This window comes from Rhipicephalus microplus, chromosome 2 (genome assembly GCF_043290135.1).
Source record: "Rhipicephalus microplus isolate Deutch F79 chromosome 2, USDA_Rmic, whole genome shotgun sequence".
Lineage (NCBI taxonomy): Eukaryota > Metazoa > Arthropoda > Arachnida > Ixodida > Ixodidae > Rhipicephalus > Rhipicephalus microplus.
In genome coordinates, this window is record NC_134701.1 from 114,102,154 (window position 1) to 114,126,098 (window position 23,945).

The 23,945-nt window shown below is 43.5% G+C and overlaps 1 protein-coding gene across 1 annotated transcript; it reads right to left on the reverse strand.

The window, feature by feature from the left end:
- Nucleotides 1–99: 99 nt before the first annotated feature.
- On the reverse strand, nt 100–22,217 carry LOC142785602 (uncharacterized). Its single transcript, XM_075883896.1, has 5 exons — nt 22,098–22,217; nt 9,605–9,783; nt 8,107–8,174; nt 2,751–2,837; nt 100–315 (listed from the first exon to the last, which is right to left on the reverse strand). Exons 1-5 carry the CDS (start codon nt 22,167–22,169, stop codon nt 194–196), a joined length of 528 nt encoding a protein of 175 aa, XP_075740011.1. The 5' UTR covers nt 22,170–22,217; the 3' UTR covers nt 100–193.
- Between the last annotated feature and the right edge of the window lie 1,728 nt (nt 22,218–23,945).

Consider the following 23,945-nt stretch of genomic DNA (forward strand, 5'->3'; position numbering starts at 1 on the left):
AATAATGGCTAACAGGTGTGCTTACCATGCGTCAGCACGATGGCGGCGAGGCTTAGTGCTAGCAATCTAGTTGCAATTTAGGTATCGCAACAAAGAAGATGCTACAAGAACAGTTTATTTACAGTCCTCTACATCTCAGCAGCCGGTGCTAGTGCGTGAACTGGCGCAGCTAATTAACATAAGACAAAGTTCTTCAGGTGCATTCCTCCTTGCTGTACAGCGTGTACCTTTTCGGGCCGCAGTGCTGATCGAACTGCTGCGTGCATTCTTCCGGCACAGAATCCTTGAATTCTTTCGTCACTCCCATCATGCACTCTGAAACAGTCGAAGAAAATATTAGGTAATATAATCGCGCAGCTAGGAACTAGTTGCTAAAACATGGCGGACATATAAATGCACCTTGGAACAGCTATGGCACGAAAATAAAGAATAAGAAAGGACTAAAACAGACCAATAACTGATTTGTTAGGGTGACACCTTTTCCAGGAACCAATATTGCAAAATCCACCAGCGCCTATGGGAAAACAACACACAAAAAAATCTCGCTCCAAAAAAAAAATAGGAAGGCAGGAGTTTGTTGGATTAGTAGATGCCTCCCCAGTTTTTGCTCTAGAGGTCGCGTACGTCTCATGCGTTGCATCTCGCAGATAATGCGAAAGCAGTGAGCTATACATTTATTTATTTATTTATTTTTTATTTATTTATTTATTTATTTATTTATTTATTTATTTATTTATTTATTTATTTATTTATTTATTTATTTATTGATACTTCAGTCTCGAACAGAGACTATAGCAGGTGTGAGATCGAGGTACAGAGTATTCGGAAAGGGCAAAATAATATACACGCTGAAAAAGCATAGCGCGGACAATATAATGCATACAGTTAAAGCAACACAAATAGGAATGCGAAACAAAATTCGAAGTGATTAGTGAAATGCCAAGTAGGGTATATAGAATATACAGAGAATACATCGCTGGCAAAAAGATTCCGTTTAACTGATAATCGAATTTTACAAGTGACACACAAAAAGGAACAAATGCAACAAAAGATATAATCAATAGTACTAAAGAAATACTCTAAGCATTTTTCAAACAATAAAAATGATTCTTGTGTTACAATGTTATTAGTTAGGTTGTTCCAATCAGCAATAGTTCTACAGAAGAAAGGGTATTTGAAGCAATTATTTCGTGGAAATAAAGGAGCTATCATTAAAGAGTGTCTTTGCCTGGTAGCATAACCCTCAGAAAAAGTGATAATGTGGGAGGTATCTATGTTGTAATGTCCTTTAACTATTTGGTACAAAAGTTTCAGTCGACAAATTTTATTTCTCTTCGTAACTGTGTGGAGCCCACTTCGTTTGATGACCTCAGTAACTGACGAACGACCATAAGAATTATAAATATAACGCACTACTTTTTTCTGTATTCTTTCTAATTTGCTGATGTTTGTTTTGGTGTAAGGGTCCCAAATGGGCACGGCTTATTCAAGCATGGGACATATAATTGACTGGTATGCAAGGAAGCGTGCAGGAAGAGTTGCTAATTTTAGGATCGTCGCAAGAAGAATAATTTACGTCACGCTTTATTTGTGATGACATCTATATGTTTTGACCATGATAGGTTATTAGTGAACCATAAACCCAGGTATTTATATTCAGCAAACTCTGAGAGGCCTATTGGCAAAAAGGGAGGGAGGGGGGATACGACAAACATTCTTCCTCCCCGAAGGCGAACCGTGCGCACGCATATAGGTTGTGCAATGTGTTTCGGCAGCCTTAAAAGGCCCCTCGCAGCATCACCTGCTAACAGAGCAACAGAAGTTCCTCAAGCGTCATGCGTGTGCGAGCATCCCATGCACGTCTCCCTCCAACAGGAATTCGGAGTCACTGCAGATGTGTGTTCAGTGAGCCTGTAGCCTATCACTTTTGCAAGCACTTAGCGCACACTCTTAGCTATCGGTGTGTCAGTGATTTACCAAGGTCGGTCACCACAGAACCAGCTTTTGTGGGTTGATTTTTTTTAAACTTCTTCGATACGAAGCCCCGGAAGAGGAGAGCGAGTAAACACTTTCGAAAGGAGCCAAGTAATGACCAAGCTCCACCTGCGGAGACAAGGCCGTGTGCCAAAGCGGTTTGGAACAGTAGCACCCCGAGTTCAGATCTCGCAGTCGGACCCTTTTTCCAGGTTTTATAATCATTTTCCCGTGTTTCCACGGTGAACCGTCACGGATAAGCGAAACAAGAACACGAAAACACTAAGCAAGAGCATTTTACGGATGACAGCGCAGGACTGCTTCCAAGCATCGCCCTCCTAATCACATCACTCCTACACACAAATGCATGTAATGGCTTTACTTTTCACAAAGTGAATCCACCTTTCCTAATGCACTACTGTTAGGAAAAATGACTTGGGACGTTTCGCGCCACCCGTCCGTTGACTTATGAAGCGTCCCACCTGTTTTCGTTTGATGTAGCCACGGAATTTCCCTGTGCATTAGCGGCAAAGCATTTTTGAGCCCGAAAACCGTTTGATACCCGAGAACAGTAGATTTATTCGAGTTCAATATAGTCGTGTTGACATCTACCGCGTTCGGTTAACACATCATACTAAAATATCTGTTGCAAAGATTTCGGACAAAACATTTTTGCAATCATTACGCAAGGTGTCATTCAAATGTAGAGTGAGTGTATCACATGACTCGAGCCATTTCGTATTTCAATAGGAATGCATGTAACAGTGTTTACTTACGCCGGGCTCCAAAGAGAACAACGCTGGCGATGATGCAGTTCTCGCCGTTGAAGTAAAGCACGTTAGCAGGAAAGTCAGGAAAGAGATCTGAAAGGCACCAGAAAATTTTGCCTTAAAGGTCCTACACACGTTTGCTTTTGTGGACGTAATGTTTGAGTAAGACTAAACATCACAACTTTTTCCTGACCAAGCTTGTCACAAATGAGCGCGCCACCGACTTCAAAACGCAGCATCGAAGTACGGCGCCACCCGTTGCCGACGACCAAGCAAAAACAAGGCTCTTCCGCTCGCAGCCTATCGATAGTGTGCATGCTCACTCGCAAGCCGGAGAAGACGCACGCAAAGACCGCGAACGCGTCTCAAAGCAAAAGCCCGCGCTAGAAAGCTGGAACTATCGAGGACGTGAGGCATGGAGCAAACGACGTGCAGAGATCATCTGAGAAGGCTGCCACTCATGCCCAAGCTTCGTTTTTATCGTGAAGAGACGAGTTATGTCGAAGCATTATAATCGCGTGGGCTTGGTCTGGCAGTCAGTTGATTGGTTATGGAAGATTTGTAATGAAATTATGCACAGCCTTCAGTGAAGTGATAAGCTGTGAGAAGCATATCAGGCAGTCATGCCCACAAGAGACATGTGACCAGGCGAGTGTGCACGTGTACTTTTGGTCAGCTCCTCGTCAACGTGATCCAACGTACGTCCCTGTTTCCGCAAGTACCCCGGAGAAGCGCTGCAAGGTGCCGCTGACAGGAGTTTAAAAAAGCCAGGTCTGGAAGCTTCAGGACGTAAATATACAGCAAATCAACGCATGCGTTTTGAACTTACGGGCCACACAGCGCTGAACAACTAAATTATAAGATACAGTCAATAGGAAACTGCACTGGTATATGGACACTGCATCGCGCGCCTGAAATTTAGTTCAGAGCGTCTTTACTTGGCTTACGCTTGACTTGACGATATGCCTCACTGGACTAGATGCGATGGAAGCAGCAGTATCTTGAACCAGTAGTGGAGTGTAACTCAATATCAGCGTCCCACCACTCGTTGAAGGCGACGCTTCTCCTTCATTCAGTAAATAAGAATAACTAAGACGAAACAATTGGGCATCCCCAAACTATACCTAACTACGCAACATTCACGCGATACCCCAAAAATTTACTCGATTTCCTCCCATGGGAATATGCAGGCAGCTTTTTTTTCTTTTCTTCCTTTCCTTCTTTCTTATGCAACTGCAGTTATGTGGACATACTCGGCGGGTTCCTTGTTGCTGTCTTATTCATTGCTTCGCCGTTGTGATGAAACTAACTTTTTTTTCGGAAACACCGCTAGTCTTGTGTCTCCGTACTATCATTAAAGTTTGACCAATCAACTAACCACCGCAAACCACCTTCGCAGTTCGGGCAATACAAGCTTCGCTGCAGAGCTCTCTCAATAAGCTGAAGCCCGATACCTAGCAATTAGAAGCGTATAACGACGCCTCTGGCATGCGAATCCCACAATGGTGAGGCAGCTTCAAATCATCATTGCGATCAAATGCATATATTTCGTGTATCGTACATCGCAACGAAATAATCATGAGGGCGTCAAATGAGACAATGGTTAGTAACTAGCAAATGTCTTTCTTTTTTGTTTGTTTGTGTTTCTATAGCAACGCATATTCAATTTTGAAGAAACACTACACAGCAAAATTATTTTTCTTGCATTAGCCACCCTTTCACAATTTCAATAGAATCTCGCCGGTCAGAAGAAGACTCTTGGTAAGCAATAAAAATGGGCAATAAGAAAACGTAGCAAAAGCTCGATAATTTGAACTTCATGGCCTAAAGTATGAAGACAGCAACAAAAAAATGTTGACTACGCCAATTGGCTTTCATTTTCTTAATAAATCATGTAGTCAACACTTACTTTGTATAACAGCAGTGTAATAGCCGCAATTTCTGCCACTCGCGACTTGGCTCACTATGCGACCGTGACTCCCATACCCCTTCTCCTAATGTAGAACACTCTAACTTAAAATTAACCTGAAACTTCATGACCGACGTCACCACATACAATTGGCACCGATGACGATGGCGATGCATACTACACCACCTCGTATTGGTCTGTCTGCGAACACAGTTTTCGGCCTTTTCTGTCACGCTTTTCCGGTGATGCGCACTCGGTGAGCTACGAGAGCCGGTTGAATGCTGTCAAATATGATGGAATCATTGAGAGTTTGACACCATTACACAATACAGAGCTAATTAGTAAATTTTAGCTAAGTCTGATACGGTCTTCTCCGCAATTCTTATGTCAAAGTAATTATATTGCATGCTGAACGAATCAGACACTTCACATAGCAAGTTTGACAAGGCCAATGAGGTCGAAACACAAGAAACTTTTTGCAGTCTGTGATGGCACAGTGACATTGATGTGCTCAAATTGTGGCATGATTTGGTAGGTTATAATGTTGCTACGCATTTACTTGCCCAGCGAGTCACATATGGTTTAGAAAAAAGATAAAGGAGCTCTTTTAGAACAGTTAGTCATAGAAAATTTACTTATTCTTTCAAATTGGGGTATCTTTTTAGTTTCTCGTGATTTCACTGCCTTTCATCTCTTTATGATAGTGGGGTGGGTGCATTGAGTAGCAAAGTAGGGATCAAAGGTATATTTGGGGGGGTCACCAAGGAGTATACATGCTAATCCCATAAGTAATATAGTTCTGCCATTTGTTAAAAAGCTAAAGTGATACAATAGCTAGTTTCTTTCAATTATTGATGGTATTCTCACGTGGTGGCCAAAGTTCCGTTGTGATCTTCTTAACCCCTTGTAGGGCAACGGGAAATATATGTCCCATTTTTTGTTCCCCACAGAATTGCTCGTGAAAGACAATGGGAAGCATCAAGCCCATTTTTTCTGTGCTGCCGTCTACATTGAGGTTTTTACACTTCTGTTGAATCTCGTTTGGAAGTTGTACAATAGGCGGCGTTAGGTGTACATGTTTTTCAAAATTGTGTTTTCTGTTTTACCAGCGGCACAAATTTCCGCATTGTGAGTCTCCGGAAAAGAATAATTCAAGATGACAAATGAGTGTACCATTTTCTGTGCTTCGAAAGAAATAGTTCCAGCACGTAATAATCGAGTGTTTTCAACAATAGAAGCAATACTTACTCCTAAAAGCTTTTTCGAATGGTGCCAGGGCAAAAACTGCATGACGATGGGATAAGCCTACTGCCACCGCTGCCTGCATTTGATGTGTAGTGAAACATTTCACCAACTCTTTTGTTTTCTGTTTGCTTGTAAAAACGCAGGTAAACGATTGCTGACGCGAGAGGAAGCGCTGGAATTATATTTTAGCCTTCCTGACGACCCTACGTCGAGTGATTCCGACAGAGATACAGATGAAGACTTCGCACCCGAGCTCGCTCCGCCCGATTCAGATGAGCAAAGCAGTGAAGCCGAAGCGGCGGAATCAACAAGGAAACCACAAAAGCGAAAGGCTACCTATTCAAGAAAGAAGAGGAAGCAAAAGAATGTGCCTAGAATTTGCAACAAAGCAGAAGTCGAAGAGGAGGAGGTTGGGGCATGGAATAGCAGTGAACCGGATGCCGTCATTCGTGTTCCAAAAATTTGGGACCCACAATACAGCGCAAATCTCCCGACGACACCTTGTGAAGCTTTTTCTCTTCATTTTGACGAAGGTATCATGAACACACTGGTGACTGAGACAAACCGCTTTGCCAAACAGAAAGGCCGACAGCTTTGGAAAGAGCTTACAATTGATGAACTCCGTGCATACTTTGGCATACTTCTGCTGATGAGCACAAAACCCAGACATCAAATGTACCTGTACTGGAGCAGTGACAGTTTTTTCAATTGTCCTGAAATATCAAAGGTTATGTCGTTCCGTCGTTTTCAAGCCATTATGAACTGTTTGCACCTCACCGACCTAACCAAGAAAAAAAAGAAAGGTGAAGAAGGGTACGACAGATTGGCAAGAGTGCGTCCTCTCATTCTTGCACTGAATGAAAGATTCAAGAGACAATACACTCCATCAGCGCACCAAGCCATTGATGAGGGTATGATACGATTCAAAGGCCGGTCCTCACTGAAGCAGTTCCTTCCAATGAAACCTATCAAGCGGGGATACAAGGTGTGGTGCAGAGCCGACTCTCAAACAGGTTACCTGATTGAATTTCAGGTCTACGAAGGTAAAGGTGCAGACCGACCAGCGAACGTAGGTCTCTATGAGCATGTTGTGCTCTCCCTCATTGACCGAGTAGAGGCTGGCACGCAGCTATATTTCGATAACTTTTTCACGTCCACACGTCTAATGGAGGCCTTCAAAGAAAAGAACATTTTGGCCGCAGGAACGGTTCGCCCAAACCGCAAGGACTTACCTGACGAAATCAAACGGGATAACAAGCTACAGAAGGGACAGTATATCTGGCGTGCGAAAGCGAGCATCACAGCTTATCAGTGGCGGGACACGAAAAACGTACACGTGCTGTCCAACTTTAATCACCCCAGCGACACTGAGGACGTTGTTCGAAAGCTTTCTAATGGCTCATCTATATCCGTCCAGTGCCCAAAAGCAGTCTCCGACTACAATACCTGGATGGGCGGAGTCGACAAGTTTGACCAAAGAAGGAACGCATACCCGGTGGATCGACGATCGAAGAAGTCGTGGAATTTTTTTTACTTTCTGCTGGACGCAGCAATAGTAAATGCTTTTCTTCAAATGAAAGCAGTCAGTGAAATGAGCTACCTTTGGTTCCGGCTCGTCCTTGGTCGCCAGCTGATAAACGGGCAAACATTCAAAGGGTCCAGCAATCGCCCGTATCGAGTCAACAAAAAAGGTGCCAAACATGGCCAGAAAATGGTAGGCGTTGCTGATGAAGTCCGATTTCTGGGAGCTGAACATCACCCTCAGAAGATTGCAAAAAGGAGGCGGTGTCGTTGGTGCTCGACTGCCAAGAAAGAAGCGCGCACCAACCTTCTGTGTTCTGTGTGCAATGTGCCCCTTTGTTCAACGTGTTTTGGACCTTTTCATGCCGGCCGAATGTAACCAAGGAGCCCTCAAGGAGCATTGGTTCAACGTGTTTTGGACTTTTTCACGCCGCCCAAATGTAACCCCGGAGCCCTCAAAGAGCATTGGGACAAATGCGCCCTATTTTTTGAATTTTAATTTAGCGCTAGTGGGACAAATGTGTCCCAGTTTTTTTTAATAAAGTACTCGTTGTACATCCTTGAAATTTCTTTCAAACTACTTCTGTTGGCTTGGTTAGTAAAATAACACAACCTTTTTCTGTTTTTTTTTAAAAAACATATCCCGCCCTACAAAGGGTTAATATACCCAATTCGGCGTGTTCTTACCTCCGCAAGGACCAAAGAGGAATTCACCCGAAGCCGACGTAGTGAGGTTGATGCAAAAAGGTGGCATCCTGTGTAAATAAAAATGACTTCAATGGCCGCATATTTATTCTATAGCAGATAAGAATATCAATGTGCAAGAGCCGTGTAACACTGAAATGTAGAGCTAACATAATAGATATTCCGCCTGTGTATTTGTGAGGCAACAAGTTAGTTAAGCAAGCTACATACTTCAATAGTGGCAGATTTATCTAACAAGCAAGGTAATTTTGCATTTCCTGCTGAATGCAACAGTACCCTATATACTTGCGAAACTAGAAAACTTGTTCGTTTATTTATATGACTTCAGTACTCCTCCTATCAGAAGCACGATACCTTCGACATTTCTAACTTACGATGTCATGTTTAATAATCAGCCGAGATTACAAAATTCGTAAGACTGATTAAGTTGCAGTTCAAAGCTTTCAACACTTAAGGAATTCAAAACTTTGTTGCTACCGCTACACGAAAATGTAGTTGTGTTACGACTGTATGCATTTAACTGATTTACGTCCGTATGCTATGAAGTTCAATACTCTTTTTTCCCGCGAATACATTATCTCTGTGCCATCACTTAAGAAAATGACTTGCCTACTTTCCTCTTGTAAAAGTGTTCGGACGATAGTGTTTTCATTCTCTGCGATCATACTCTACTCCGTCATAAAAAGACAAGGAAAAAAATTGCTTTGTTGACCTGAGTTCGAAAGCGCTCTGCATTGATTTCAAGGCATCCTCGGTTCTTGTATTCTCGCGTTCCCCTTCTTCCTTGGTATACTTCGACCCAGCCAAATACGTGCGAACAAATCATAAGTAGTATGTAACCTCTCCCAGGTAATTGTATCAGTGTACTACAGTAGGTGTTGCGTGTGCAATACCATGTGTCAGCACGACACGTGGTGGTCTCTAAAGACGTATCTGCGGAATTTTTGAAAGAATTCCTTCGAAACTAGTCCTTGAGAAAACGTGCCTGTGAGCGCACCGTCTGTGTATATGTTTGTGCGTGTGTGGGTGGGTGTATGAGTGTCTTAGTATTTGGGCGTGTGCGTGTGTGTGTGCTTGTGGACTTGTGTGCATGCATGCGTGAATAAAAATCAATATTTCAGAGAAAGTGATCGAACACCCACGCCACGGAGCAGTGGAGAATAGCATGAGTGTTGCAAGTTAAAAGCGGCGATACGGAAGCTCAATGACAAAAGTCAACCCTGCGAGACATTCGATTCGGGCATTCGCTGTATTCATACGGCCATGCTCGCACCTCGTGGTTTGCATTGCATTCCGTTATAATCCTGAAATGAACCTCCACGTGTGGGCACATTTCTTCCTGCATGTGGCGGTAAAAGTGGTACCTTTACACCTTCGTTGCAAACACTCGCTCTTGCCTATCTCCTTTCGTTGTCACATCAATTTAGTATATCAACAACTACCAGATCTCACAATATCAGCAGTAAATCAGTCTACGTACTGAATGTAACCAAGAAGAGTCTGTAACTGAAAAACGTAGGTGGCCAACTGGTCTTCAGGCCGAAGTGCTGTCAGTTCTGCGCTAAAGCAGTGCTCCAGTGGACTGTCGAGCGTACTGTATATGGCGACCGCATTGTTCATTATTGACAGCGCGTCGGCTAGCTGGGAGCTTGTGGTTACCTGAAAAGGAACGATATTCATCGGTACATAGCTGTGGTGGCACGTTGGGCAATCGCTTAAGCACAGAACCGCGAACCAGTAGAAACTTCTGACATTTGCTACAGACAAAATTTACATGTAAATCAGCCTTCCAGCTGATCGCACCAACCTTCTGATTTTTTCAACTACTCGTGTGCACTTATAAAATCAATTCAACTCGGAGGACAGTTTGGCTTCATCAGGATGAAATAGAAGTATACATAAAAAGCTAAAAAATTTAGCCGTAATGAAGTAGACAATATTTAAACTATTCTTTTCAACACATCTTCAATGGAGCAGTTGCACAGCATATGAATAAGGTCAAAAAGTTTCTATCTTGCAAACATAGTGTTTTCAGGGCTTTTAATCACTTGTGCGAGATTTGCTAAGTATTACGTGACTACTCGTGCGCTCTCCAGTAAACGTGACGTTCGCACTCTCAAGTAAACGGCGAGCGTAATATAGCGAAAAATCTCCGACGATTATGATAAAACCTAATGCGAATAATGAAAGTCGCTTCATGTTGGTGCTAGGCCAACTGTTTCCGCATGAGTGAAGGTCAATGCGGAAAGCCTGAACCATGTTTTTTTTTTTTTTTTTCAAATGGGACAGCACCCACAGTGTCGTTATTCGCCTTTCTGGATATAAGCAAGTTTCCTGTCATTTTGTCGTTGCTGCATGTGGCTGAGCAGAGTGAATTATTATGGCTGAGCACTTTATAGTGAGTGAGAACCATTAAGCATGCACTCTTTGCGCAATTAGTTTTCTGGCAAGGCTGTTTATCATTTCAGTCTTCTGTCTAGATGGATGAGTGGCTAAGGTGCTCGGCTGCTGAGCCGAAGGTCACGGGTTCGATCCTGACAGCGGTGGTCATTTGTCCGTGCACATAAAAGGATATCAATTAAACTTCTTGGACTAGTTTGCTATTTGTCACGTACGATATATAACGCCACCTTGAACGTTGCAAACACTCACTCACACATCCACCGGAGTATTGTGCGTGTTACTCGGGTAGGTGTGTGAGTGTTTGTGTGAGTGTTTTCGAGAGTCAAGCTTGCGCTAAATATCATACAATGTAAGGAGTACCATATAGTCGAAATTTTCGGAGCTCTTCACTACAGCGTCTCTCGGAATAATAGCGTGGTTTTGTGACAAAAAAGCCCTGGTCTCAATATTATGAAAGAATCTTCTGCCGTGCAATATTGATTGATATGTGGGGCTTAACGTCCCAAAATGTCGTGCAATATTACATAGCTTAACGTTACTCGTTGTCCAACTTGAAGTCTGTATACGTTTTTTTTTTTCTTTTTTTTTTGCTGATCAGATTCAAGCGCCAGTGCTGCCTTGGGGTAGAATACTCGACTGTGATGCTGAGGGCCATCGTTCACATTTCATTCGTTCTGCGCATTTTTTAATCTTTTTCATGTGCATGGGTTACGTTCTCATGGCTGTCAGTATACCAAGGACGCTGGTGATACTGACGTCGCCAAACGCGGGAACTGGTGCTGGAGCACAGCCTTCTAAAAGACGCAGTTTCTCCGCAAAAGAGAACCTACAAAAGCCACAATAGACTGGACTGTTGCACGAAGTAAGGCCATAGCAGCCTACTGATTTAACAACCCACCTGGCGCAAATAATCAAAACAGCGGCATCAGGAAATGCGGCGGCTTCCACGAGCGAAACCTGTTTCGCGCTGTCTATCGCTTCAATGTAAACTAAGCCGTTGATTGATTTGTGGGGTGTAACGTCCCTAAACCACCACATGATTATTAGAGACGCCGTAGTGGAGGGCTCCGGAAATTTCGACTACCTGGGGTTCTTTGACGTGTTCTCAAATCTGAGACAAAAGGACTACAGCATTTTCGTCTCCATCGAAAATGCAGCCGCCGCAGCCGCGATTCGATCCCGCGACCTGCGGCTCAGCAGCCGAGTACTTTAGCCCCTAGACCACTACACCGGGGTACAAACTAAGCGGTATGCACATCACATAAAAAGGTATGAGTGATCTATTGATAACTCACAGGATGGGGTGCACGTGATTGTGCCAGGTCGCTCAAGGTAAACAGATCATAGTAGCACAGATAATTGGGCTAGTTGGTACTGGTTCAGCCCTTATTGAGTTAAACGATTAAAATATCGTGTCTGAACAACGCAGACTCTCTTCCCCGCCGGTTTCCCCGGGATTTCCTTTGCGCCTCTCGATCAGTTGAAGATGGCCGGAACGTTTTATGTCCGATTCAGCCAATGTCGCCAGTGGCTCTCGCAAACTCTCACTCACACATAAAACATAGTACACGTGTAACAAATTAATACCCCTTGAACTTCACACTCAACCTCATGGCGACACCAAACTGTACCTGGAGGGTCCATACGACTGCTATGGCAAAAATAATTTTTGTTCACATCTCTAGTCATTGAAATGGCGCTCTTTCGCCATATTGGCCCTTGCGCCATGAAGCGCCACACATCATCATCATCATGGCGTGGATTTAGTACCATAACTCGGCTAACAGAATTCACTCATGACATATCTATAGCTCTTTACTTAGGTCTTCAGGTGGACGCATTATCCATAGACTTTTCTAAAGCCTTCGATACTGTCATACATTCAAAACTTCTATATAAACTCAATCTCTTACTAAAGAACCAATCGCTTGTTCAGTGGATCAGAAGTTTCCTTTCAAGTCGTAGCCAATACGTATCATTTAACACCTTCCATTCATCTAAAGCACGTGTATCTTCCGGAGTGCCCCAGGGATCCGTGCTAGGGCCGTTACTTTTTCTGTTATATATAAATGACCTACCCGACACAGTTTCCACTAAAATTCGTCTTTACGCTGACGACTGCGTTTTATATCACGTAATAAATTCACTTGATGATCATCATACACTCCATACATCGTTCTTAAACTTTTGCAGGTGGTGCCAAAATTGGCAGTTGAGCATTAACTTTCAAAAGACAGCTGCTATGTGTTTCAGTAGACAGAAAACCCCATCTGTGTTTGATTGTTCTTTTAATAACTACGTAGTGCAGCGGGTCTCACAATATAAGTACCTTGGTCTCCTTTTCACTACTAACTTATCTTGGTCTAGTCACATCGATACAACATGCAACAAGGCTCTGAAGAAACTTGGATACCTTAACCGCTCACTACGTTTAGCCCCAAGGGAAACAAAACTGCTTACATACAAAACCCTCGTACGACCGATTCTTGAGTATGGAGCCACTGTATGGTACCCTTATAAAATCACTAACATAAAACGCATTGAATCCATCCAGAAAACAGCTATTCGACTCATTTACAGACGCTATGATCGTAATTTTTCACCATCATGCCATCTAGCGCAGCTTGATCTATCATCACTTTCTAAAAGACGAGACATCGAGTCTCTGAAACTTTTTCACTCTTTATTTAATTCACCACAATATTCACCACACAACAACTACATAACACCTGCCAAACCATCATCCACCAGAAACAGCCACGCACTTAATGTATCTGTGTTTCATCCTCGTACTTATTTCTTCAAGTACACCTTTTTTCCTCGATGTATTGAAATGTGGAACCTCATACCAGGTCACATTCGGTCTTTGCAGAAAGATGAATTTTTGAAGGCATTAAAAGACGGTGTGCTGTAAACCTTTCATTGTTTGTATAACTCTGTTTGTAAAATTTTTGTATTTCTACGATCTGCCAATGTACTTGTGAATTCAGCTGTTTTGTTTTGTACCTTTTTATTATTTCTTGCTGTGTACCCACTCCTGCGATAGCCCCATAATGGGGCTGCAGTATTTGAAAATAAATAAAATAAATAAATTGTCAACAATTATTTTTGGCGTTTTGCTGGCCTACACACCACGTGACTATGAGGTGACTATTATATAGTAGGAGACTCAGAAACAACTATAACCTTCATAGACATAGCCCAAAAAAGAGTGCTTCAAAGTGCTCAAAACTTTTCAATTTTGCTTATGTGTGTATACGTGTACATATACAAAAACATGCACGAACATGCTCGATGTACAAGTGAACTCTCCACCCCCCACCCCCCATGGAAAAAATGTCTTACTACACCCCTGATAGGCTTACTCAATTTATAAGTACTCTGGCGTTATTGATTTACCCTCCCCTGTTTGAATAGGCCGCCATGGGCAGGAATGAGCCGACAGCATTCAGCTTAGCAACTCAAAACCTCAGCGTTCCTAGTGACCAGGATCAGTTACATTAACAGCAAGTGATCAACGCTTCGGGCAAACAGACCGCAATTGAAAATGATGAGGGGTGTCGGTACCACTCATCATTTTCAATTCACCATCAAGTGCCCCTACAAAATTTCTTATCCGTGGTCTTATGTGTCACAGCGAAAATGCCGACAGAGCACCAAGAAAGCACAACATCGTTTTTCGCTGACAACTATAGTCCGATTAGGTTCAGTGCTTCGACATAGAAGCCCTCTCTGAAAATCTGGAAGTCTAGATAAGTGTATTCGACCCACCTCTCGCTTAAATGGCCCCTAAACAACCTCTGTGTGCGCGCAGACGCACACAGAGGTTGTTTAGGGGCCAAAAAATAGCGCTCTACTTTCCTGTTCCTGCGTCAAAATTCGTGACGTCAGCAGTTTGTTGAAGTGACATCGAAATCAAATAACCTCTCTATTATTCAATATACGAGAGGTACCTCTTGCGAACTGTTTTGGACTCTGCCTTCCCATAGAGAAAGGAAATATACAGCAGGGAGCGTTGCGCAACGCGATTGAAGCCCACCAAGTCGGTCCAACACGTGACCAAAACGTAAGCGCATGTGGTAGATTTCAGTTCTCCCGGTTTTGCTTTGTTCTGAAAAGTGCTTCATCACTCGTAGCGCAGAAGCACTACCGTGAACACTGTGCTCACTTTTCTGAACTTGGACATCGAATCACAGTTTTTTTTTTTTTGGAAGCTAAAAGAGTTTTAGCTGTCAATGATCTTGTGTAGACACGTCTCAAAGAATGTGGCGTAAGATTATTGCGAGAAGTTGACGAGCGAAAATGTCCAAATGAGTGTCTGTGCCCTGTTGCAAGTAAGGTTGTTTGTGCGGATTCATGTAGCAAAACACGCCTTCCTGGTACTTCTTTACGCGAGCGGCCATGAGGTGCAAACTGGTACAGCTACCCGTCAGTGGCACTTCGACTGGCAGTTCGGTTTTGATCGCGGGCGGCCGTCAAAAAGCGAAGAATTCGTAGGCATATTGCGCGGAGAGAGTTATTATCCGGCATAGTTAGAGTTATTCACAGCATAGCGTGCTCTGAAAACATGCTTTGACCACCGTATACAATTGTCGTCGCGCAAAATGCTGGCATTCCTATGACAGCCGGCCGCTCGGAAAAGCGAACGGCCGGTCAAACCACTACTGGTTCGTAGTAGTCACATAATGTTTCCAAAGCAGGCTATGGCGTGATTAACTCAAACTATACCGGCAAATAATTGTCCCCGCGGAAACTGCGGCCGGCCGCTCGCGGAATCAATCAGCCGGTACGACCGCCTTGTGTCGTCACGGCATTGCGCTTTCTGTGGTGTTTATGCTACAGTGTACTAGTTACGCAGTAAATAAATCAAAGTACCGGCGAATAGCGCTACCGGTGTAAACTGCTGGCGCTCTTCACTTGGTGGCCGCTCGCGAAACAAAACTCCAACAGATGCCCGTGCCGGCAAAGTGCGTTTTGCTAAACGAAGTCGCCACTATAGCCATGTGACTGCAGTCGGCTAATGAAACACTGCCGCCCAAGTTCCGCACGCACTAATCTGCCGGCTGCTTGATGATTATCCCCTCCCGGGAAGAATACACAATAATATTATTCGTCACAAACGGGTGAGGAATACATGCGTTCTGTTCTCACAATGCTCTCGCTAATTCGACTGAAGTGCACGTTTAACGTTGGTTCGGGATCCTTTCACGGCCCGCCAGAATTTTTCGCTTGCACGGAACGAACTAAGCCTTACAAGCGCTGAAAGAAACGTAAAGAGACCCCGATCAGATGTGAAGGCGGGTACACCGAGCAGCGTACGGATCAGCTGGGTGCTCTGTGAAGCACCCTAACTGCCGCTCTCCCACTAAACACTATGGAGAACCAAACAACATTTCGGCAAGTCTTGTTTATTCCGTGATCTCACAGCAAAAGGGCCGACTTTGATGGCTTCAAAGTGGGTTGGCTTGCCAAGGCTGGGTGCGTGACGTCATGCTCCATCCTGTGTTTTTTTTTTCTCCATAGTTTTGCCATAAAGGCTCGCTTTATTATAGTCCCGCCAAATAGTTCTGCCTTGTATTGCATCATTTGCAAGACTATCGAGTGTGATAATCTGTTATCTTTCCGGGTTTTTTTTTTTTGCTTTTGTGACTGCGCAAGCAGAAATTGAAGTGTGTATAGTCGAAGACCACGATTCATAAACTGCCTCAACACTTAGTGCTCACATTCAGTGTTGTATCAAAAAAAGAAGTGGAGAGGAGGAGATAGGGCTTGTAGAAAAGGTAGTGAAGGCGAGACAGAAACTATTGTCCGGCCCTTGAACTAAAGGTGGTTTGGTTGTGCTTTAATAGTACCGGCTCAAGCAGTCAGTCGGCGCCTAAAATCAATTATGTGCTCGTAGCATGCTCGATGGATCGACTGTTGCTCCATGCTAGTTCCTACACTCAATCTGCCACTACCAGTCATCCATGTCAAAGCTGCAGGGTGTAAGAAAGCCACATGCTTGCGCACGAAAACATAGTTCCAGTTATAAATGCCTCGCAAGGTTGAGCCATTTGCCCTCGTCTAGCATCTTTTGCACATTACCAAGTAACGTATTTTTATTCGTGTCACGTCGTATTTTTTTTGTTTGCTGCATCGGCAATAGCCGCGAACTGGGGCTAAAAATCAACATGGCAAAGCCCATGCACACAGATTACCCGCTTCGATGCGAACTTCCCCTTTACGCCCAATCAGAACGCTCACAGCAACAAATTAATGGTGTAAAGAGCTATCGCTTTGTGCCATTTCATGATCTGTACAAAGTATTTGATAGGATCGGTCATTATGGGCGAGATAACCTGTTTATTTAACCACGCCTGCTACGTTACCTTGCCGAGAATTTGACACTGGATTATAAATATAGCGCAGTTGTCACGAATACATTGCTGCCGATTATCCTGATGAAAAGCATTTGTTTATTGAAGTTATGAGCAGGGAGTGTGGAGACCGGTCCTGGAGTGGCCACCCCGTACAAGCACTACGGGAGCGCTGCCATGGCAGAGCTTCTGAGCAGGGCTGCCTCGCAATCCTTCCGGGAAGGGTTGGGTGGTGAGTTTTTGGGTTTTTAGGCACGCCCACATCATGTGGAAAGTGTCACCGCAATTTTCCTTAGTATGGCAGTGCGAAGACACAAATCTGAAGGACATACAAGTGCCAATGTGAAACTCACAGACCGCAGAGCGCACGCGACGACAGAATGAACTCGAAGCGGAAGTCACCAGCGTCGTTGTGTGCAGCCATGTTCCATTTTTTCTGCGCTGCCGCCTGCTCGCTGAACGTGTGCGCGCAGACGCCAGGGGGACATTCAGCAGACAACGCAGCGTGAACATGTGGAGGCTAGTCAACCTTCCCATTGGCTAAGGAACCATACAGCCTCCACAGTGCTCAGTTAGAGGACCTATGCGAGTGAGTGAGTGCTCACGTGTTATTTTTTCAAAAGCTAAACGGTTGCTTTGCAAGGCTGGGAGGCACAGTAATTAATGCAATGCGAACGGCGAACTTCTGGCGTGTAGTTACTATTCCAGAAACAACTTATTTAGTAACGAAATAAAATAACGTCTGTTGATTGATTCATATGTGAGGTTTAACGTCCCAAAACCACCATATGATTATGAGAGGCGCCGTAGTGGAGGGCTCCGGAAATTTCGACTACCTGGGGTTCTTTAACGTGCACCCAAATCTGAGCTCACGGGCCTAGAGCATTTCAACGTCCGTCGGAAGTGCAGCCGCCGTAGCCGGGATTCGAGCCTGTGACCTGTGGGTCAGCAGCCGAGTACCTTAGCCACTAGACCACCGCGGCGGGGCTGCAATAACGTCCGCCTGCTTGATTTAGGCGCACTATACAAAATTAAAAAACAGGCTGATAAACTTCATTTATAGTTCCTCCCTGTGGTATCTCTCATTCCCGTATTAATTTTGGCATGAAAAGGGCTTGAAATTTCCTCTCTTTAGTTATTTGCACATTTATTGATAGAATTTTAACCATCACAGTTCGTCCTTTGAAGCAGTACTTAAAAGTTGGAACGTTTATTACTGTTAATTGCTAGAGGGATCTTTACAAATACTATAGAACGTGCCAACAGAATAAATATTAGGCGGCTTGCTTGTAAATATTGCATAATATTTTAAAGCTGAGCCCAATTTACTTAAACAGCCTCGTAAACTAATGATGAAAAAAATCAGGAATGGACGAAATTTAAAACTGCACTGAGTACTTTGGATTGATGTTGAGCATCTGGAGTTTTGTGTGCAGCTGTACACATATTTATTTCTTTCTCCCTCACTTACATTTCCTGTCCACTTATATGCAGTAACCATGCTCAAAATTTTAGTACCGGGAGATATTCGTTGGTCATCTATCAGAGCAGGTCATGTTGATAGGGGCTGTGGCACACGGCTGCACGCATACAGGCATAAGGTTTTCTAAAATCAACTTGAAGGGACTCTGGCGCTGGCATTGTTCGGCGACCATGGGAATGATGGGTAGTACACGGATTTGCCTAGCCTTCATACTTGCGAGCGGCGAATCAAACTTGTGACTTCGTTTCTTGTTGTGTTTCAGTATTGTTTCGAGGAAAAGAACGAACCCTTTTGAACTTCGGTACCCTATCTGGAATGGTAAGTCTAAAATTTTAAGGAGGTGAAGCGTAACCATAGAACGTTTGCTGATCCTTGTTTTGTGACAAAAAAGCTTCTAGCCACGCTTCAAGCCACGCGAATACAAAAGAAGCCAGAAGTACGAAGATTAGACGAATTCATATACTACCTATCATTCGCATGCTCACTAAAGTGTCGTGCGTTTAAGCTCAACACTAGCGCCAGAGTTCCTTCTAGAGTATATTTAGGAAACTCTATGCATTTAGGTACTTCACAGCCTCGCGGATGACTTTTACGCACGCGAATACTTGTGAGTATTAGAAAGATGCAGGCTCTTTATTCCGTCAAGAAAGCGCGAATTTCGATGTTTATTGCCCCAAGTCGGGGCTAGTTCAAGAACCTTGTTACGACGTGGCCATCATGACTGCTTTATCAAAGTTGAGCTTCTAGCTTATGTTTTTTATGTATTTCAGGTATTGCTGTGGGATTGCGCTCATTCGTCTGCATTGTACTGCACAGGTCACAGAGGTATGGCTGTTTTTGCGTGGCGAAAAAACGAGGCAGTAGCTCTCACTAAAAGGTAAAGATGAAGCACGTTTGCCGACGCAGTGCATATTTCATAAGTGCAAGACGTGCCTAAAAAAGGTCAAAGTTATCAGCTGAATCAGGTACACCACGGCTGGAGAATGGTTGGAGGCATTCCACATAAAAGCACGAGGTTCTTCTCGTATCGCTAATGCGTCAATGTCTTTCTCGCCGGCAGAAAGCATGTTCCTAGTTCACAGGCTGTGATTATATATAGAGATTGGTTTGCACTTGATGTATGCCTCGCTTGTTGCGCATGTCTGAGGCCTATAGATATTTGTGCAGAATATGATGAATTAACAGTCAAAATTTTGTGCTCCCCTTGACTCCTTTTCTCGTTTTTTCGTCACGTAAAAAAGTTAGGACTTTCTCGCCTGAACAGAAACATGAACCAAACAACCCAGAAGAAAGCCCTTCAAGACCGCAGGGTCCTTACAGGTGTGGAGTAGGACCTTGAATGAAGGGCTCTTTTAGACTTTATCAAAGCACTGCTGTGGATACTGAGCTGTAGAATACAATGCAAAGTGGCTACTGTACATACGCGCCCCATCTTTCTGTTTCTATCATCATCCTTCATTCCTTATTCTATTCTTCTTTCTTTATCTCCTGTGTAGAGCAGCAGCAACTAGCTCAGGCCGACCTCTCTGCCTTATAATAAGATCTCACTCTCTATTTCTTGAATTTTCTGAAACTTCGCTCGAAACGAGCGATAGTTGGACGGATGCAGACTAACGAGAAAATACGCTTCCAAATGAAGCAAGAACTCCCTCAAGCCCTACTGCACACAAATGCTTCACTCTAACGCCCAAAGTGAGGCATGCCTTCATCTGAGCATAAAGTATACCATATAATCATGTTTATTCTCAAATGTTTTCTGCATGTATTTGGCGTTCGCGTCCTACTTTTCTGTGCCGCTTGCCTGAAGTCCAAGAGATCCCATTGAAATAAACTCACTTTAAAGACTAACTTCAAAAACGTCAATGCCTCATGCATGAGTTGGTGAAATCGTGAGTCGACTCACTCAGACTAAGATCAAGGCGTGAGTCTTAGTGAGTCTTGGTGAGCAATATTTTGGTGAGTTTGGGTGCGAGTGAACAGATGAAGTAAATTTTTGACGTGTGAGTACGGCTTCAGCAAAGTTAGTTGAACCTGAGTCTAAAGGAGCCTTAGGCACAAAATACACAATTTTTGCCGCCTCTTAGTTTCATGTGAAAGCGAAAATGACTAGACAGTGTTTCTAGTGAGATCCATTAACATTCCAACATAAGTGATATAGAGGCACGTTTCAGGGGCGGAGCTCCTTATAGCGGCACCCGTTTGTCTTTCATAGTCGTAGTCATAGTCGTAGTGTGTAACCAGTCTTACGTCTTGACCTGCAAGGTAGTGCCGGTGGGACATTTCTCCTGTGCGTTGTTGAACAATAAAACGTTCGTGGCGTGCACGTTAACTAAAAGCCGAATTTTCCTGTCTCTCATTCGCCATTAGCAGCCATTGGCATGTACATTGACCACTGTCATACAAGAAATGGTTACTACGTTATACTCGCTAAGCGTAACATCTTTGGGTTTAGAAAGGTTTAGCGAGCGTTAGGCCGCAGTGCCATGAATACAGTGAACTAGTATATACCATGAACTAGATGTTGTTAAAGGTGGGAAGTGGGCCCGAAGCGCAAGCCGTAAGAAAGTGTGTGTGTGCCACCTCTGGTTTAGTCCTTGGAATGTCCGCTGGATGGCGGTGCTTCTATATGGGGAATATATGATGAAAAGATGCGAGATGGTGGTACTTGGAGTGTTGAATAGATGGATGAACGGACACATAGACAGATGCATGGACGGTTGCACGGATGGCTGCACGGACGGATGGACGCATTGATGGACGCCGGAGCGGATGCATGGATGGCCGCAGGCGTGAACGAACGGATGGACGCGTGGACGCATGAACAGACGCACGCACGGATGGGCGGACAGAAGCACAGGCGGTCACACAGACGGACGCATGGACGGACGGAACCAAAAAGGAATGGACGGATGAATGCTTCGCCCCACTCTCCGTCATTCACCCCATGGATATGCTACTATTTTTTATTAGCATACCAAAGTTTCATTATAGAGTCCCATCACATAATAATTTTTCCTTCCATGCGAAGCTTCAATCACGCGTAATCGAGCTTCAAATAATAAGGCAGTGGCGGTAACTTGAAGACCACTGAACATAATAAAGTGAAGTATTGCTCTAAAACGAACGTTTTTTTTTTTTTTTTTTTTTGAAGCTTCGCAATAAGTCCGTTGTGCACAAATCGCTAGCGTTGTTGAGTGCAAGACTTTTTTTTTCTGATATGGTAGTATGCTATTTTTTAAGTATAACGCATGCAAGCGAAAAGTTTACGTATGACGCATGCGCAGCGACGGCAAACGTCGAAGCGAAGATGTGCGTACTCTGTTCATTTGGAAAATGCACTCGCGCATCTTATAAGGTTCTCCAATGCAGAAACGAAAGTATTCCGATGGTGACTGTTTTCAATAGAAACTTATCAAAAAGAGTAAATAAGGACTAGGATCAAAGCAAGCTCGAAAATACAATGACACCGCGAACTGTGCTGGTGGTTTTTTAGTGAGTCAGAAAGGTAGTTACGGCGAACAAAATCGGCCTCTGATGCACACATTTATTTGATTTCTAGGTCACTTGCAACGGGCTTGTCGCGTCTTATCTTTTTTCACTGCCGTGACGCCTATTCCGAAGAAGAATATCTCTCTGGCTCGAAGTGCTTATAGAGACGCGGGCTTAGTTCATAATAAAACGCCATCATTTTTGCCGCTTTGTTTTTTCAAAGTGCTAATATTCCTGCTTACCGGCACACCAGCGTCTTGAGCCGTCGAAGTCGTGATGGCAAGAAGAAGCACAGAGGCACTGTACAGAACCATTTTGATGTTCTGGAAGTTGCGCGTAGCTTCAGGCCACGAACTACCGTTCTATTTATATGTAACTCTTTCATATGATTGCGCTCTTGAAGCTTTAATAATTAGTACGGGTCCTCTTTTTTGATACTGCAGTTATCGGGACACTGTGACATGCGCCTAGTATTCGAGTAAACACTTGAACTCGTAAAAAAACGGCTGTCATAGTTGCCTATCATTCTGAGATATACGTCCGAGCAATAGCGGCCTCGTAAATCAAGAGACAGTCGTCGTTGGGGATGACCGCACGTGGCAATTGCTAGCTCCTCTGAAACACGTATCGAAATAACCATAAATTTAAAATACCCACTTCGGCTTTTTTGAGCTCGTAACCTCGCTGTGGTTTTCAAGTGGCTAAGGCACTGGGCTACTAAGCCGAAGGTTTTGGGATCGAGTCCCGGCTGCCGCGGCCACGTTTTTTATAGAGGCGACAATGTTTGAGGCCCGTGCGCTCAGATTTAGGTGCATGTTTAAGAACTCCAGGTACTCCAAATTTACGGAGCCGTCTACTACGGCGTCCCTCATACACATATTGTGGTTTTGAGACGTTTAACCCCATCTACCAATAATTTTGCGAGCTAAAACGCTTGCTTCTTGTTTTTTTTTCGGTATGTCTGTGCACTGACTGGCTCGCTGGCTAGCTGTATGACTTGATTGCTTTTTTTTCTAGTTGTTCGTGCTATAGGACAAAGGTGACTGAAACTATTAGACGTCTGCTGCAAGATTACAAAGGTATTACAGACATAAAAAATCGCTGCTATACATTTATAGCAATGTTCTTTTGCAAAATCATACAGTAAGTTATTTCAGCGGAAGTGAAATTCTCATTCATAGGTTCTGGTACTTCCCGTGCGCTACATTGGCGCTACTATGCTTTGCAGTAAAGCCATGCGAAATTCTCGGAAAAGCGTTGGCCGAGTTGGCAAACTGAAAAAAAGGGGGACTTTTTCATTTTTTTAAGTTTCCAAATTCGTGCTGAAATGGCAACGTGTACAAAGTACATACTTATACCAGTGACAAAAGCCCCTAATTCGTAACCAGTTGTCTTTTGAGCACAGAGAACAGAACAGACAAGCAGTGCAAGTTCATATTTCTCAAGTACATGCGAAACTAGCCTACAACCTTACAAAAACAGAAACAGATAGCAAAAATTTGAAAAAAAAATTGAAGAAGCAAGCTGTTTATTACTGTTCATTGCCGATGTTCTATCATCGCATTTAGCGAGCTTTTATACGGAAGGCCACAGGTACTTTACGTGAGAGTTTATTTTTATCTCCTTCTCAAAACGGAAGTGGGACAACAGATACAATCACAGCGATATAATTTAGAGCCGCTACTTTAAAAATATTGTACTTAAAATAGCATATATAGTTTACGATGGCTAAGTGATTCATTGCGGAGAAAATGCTGATGTTTTTCATTGTGTATGTTGAGCCCTTTCAGATGCCACGTGAGATTGTGAATGTGTCAAACAGGCACAGCGTTAACTCAGGCTACTCAATATTCTATTGCAACAAAAATATTTCATTGCATGCTAATTTACGTGTCTTCTAGTAACTCATCATAAGTGAGCTGTAATTAGGAATCTATTTATTCTAAAGTGACTGATGCTTTGCGTTGGCATAAATAGAAGAAAATCTCAAGCTAGAATTTTAGTGCTAATTGATGTTTTACGGTATTATATTTACTTTGAGCCAACAAAAGTATACTCTTCACAAGGCTCACAAGAAGCAGCAGGTTTAA

Coding starts and splice junctions, on each gene's coding strand:
- LOC142785602 (XM_075883896.1), bottom strand. CDS start 22,169: ATGGTTCTGTACAGTGCCTCTGTGCTTCTTCTTGCCATCACGACTTCG. Junction 9,784..22,097: donor CTCAAGACGCTGGTGTGCCG/GTAAGCAGGAAT, acceptor GTTCCTTTTCAG/GTAACCACAAGCTCCCAGCT. Junction 2,838..8,106: donor CCTCTTTGGTCCTTGCGGAG/GTAAGAACACGC, acceptor GGTGCCTTTCAG/ATCTCTTTCCTGACTTTCCT.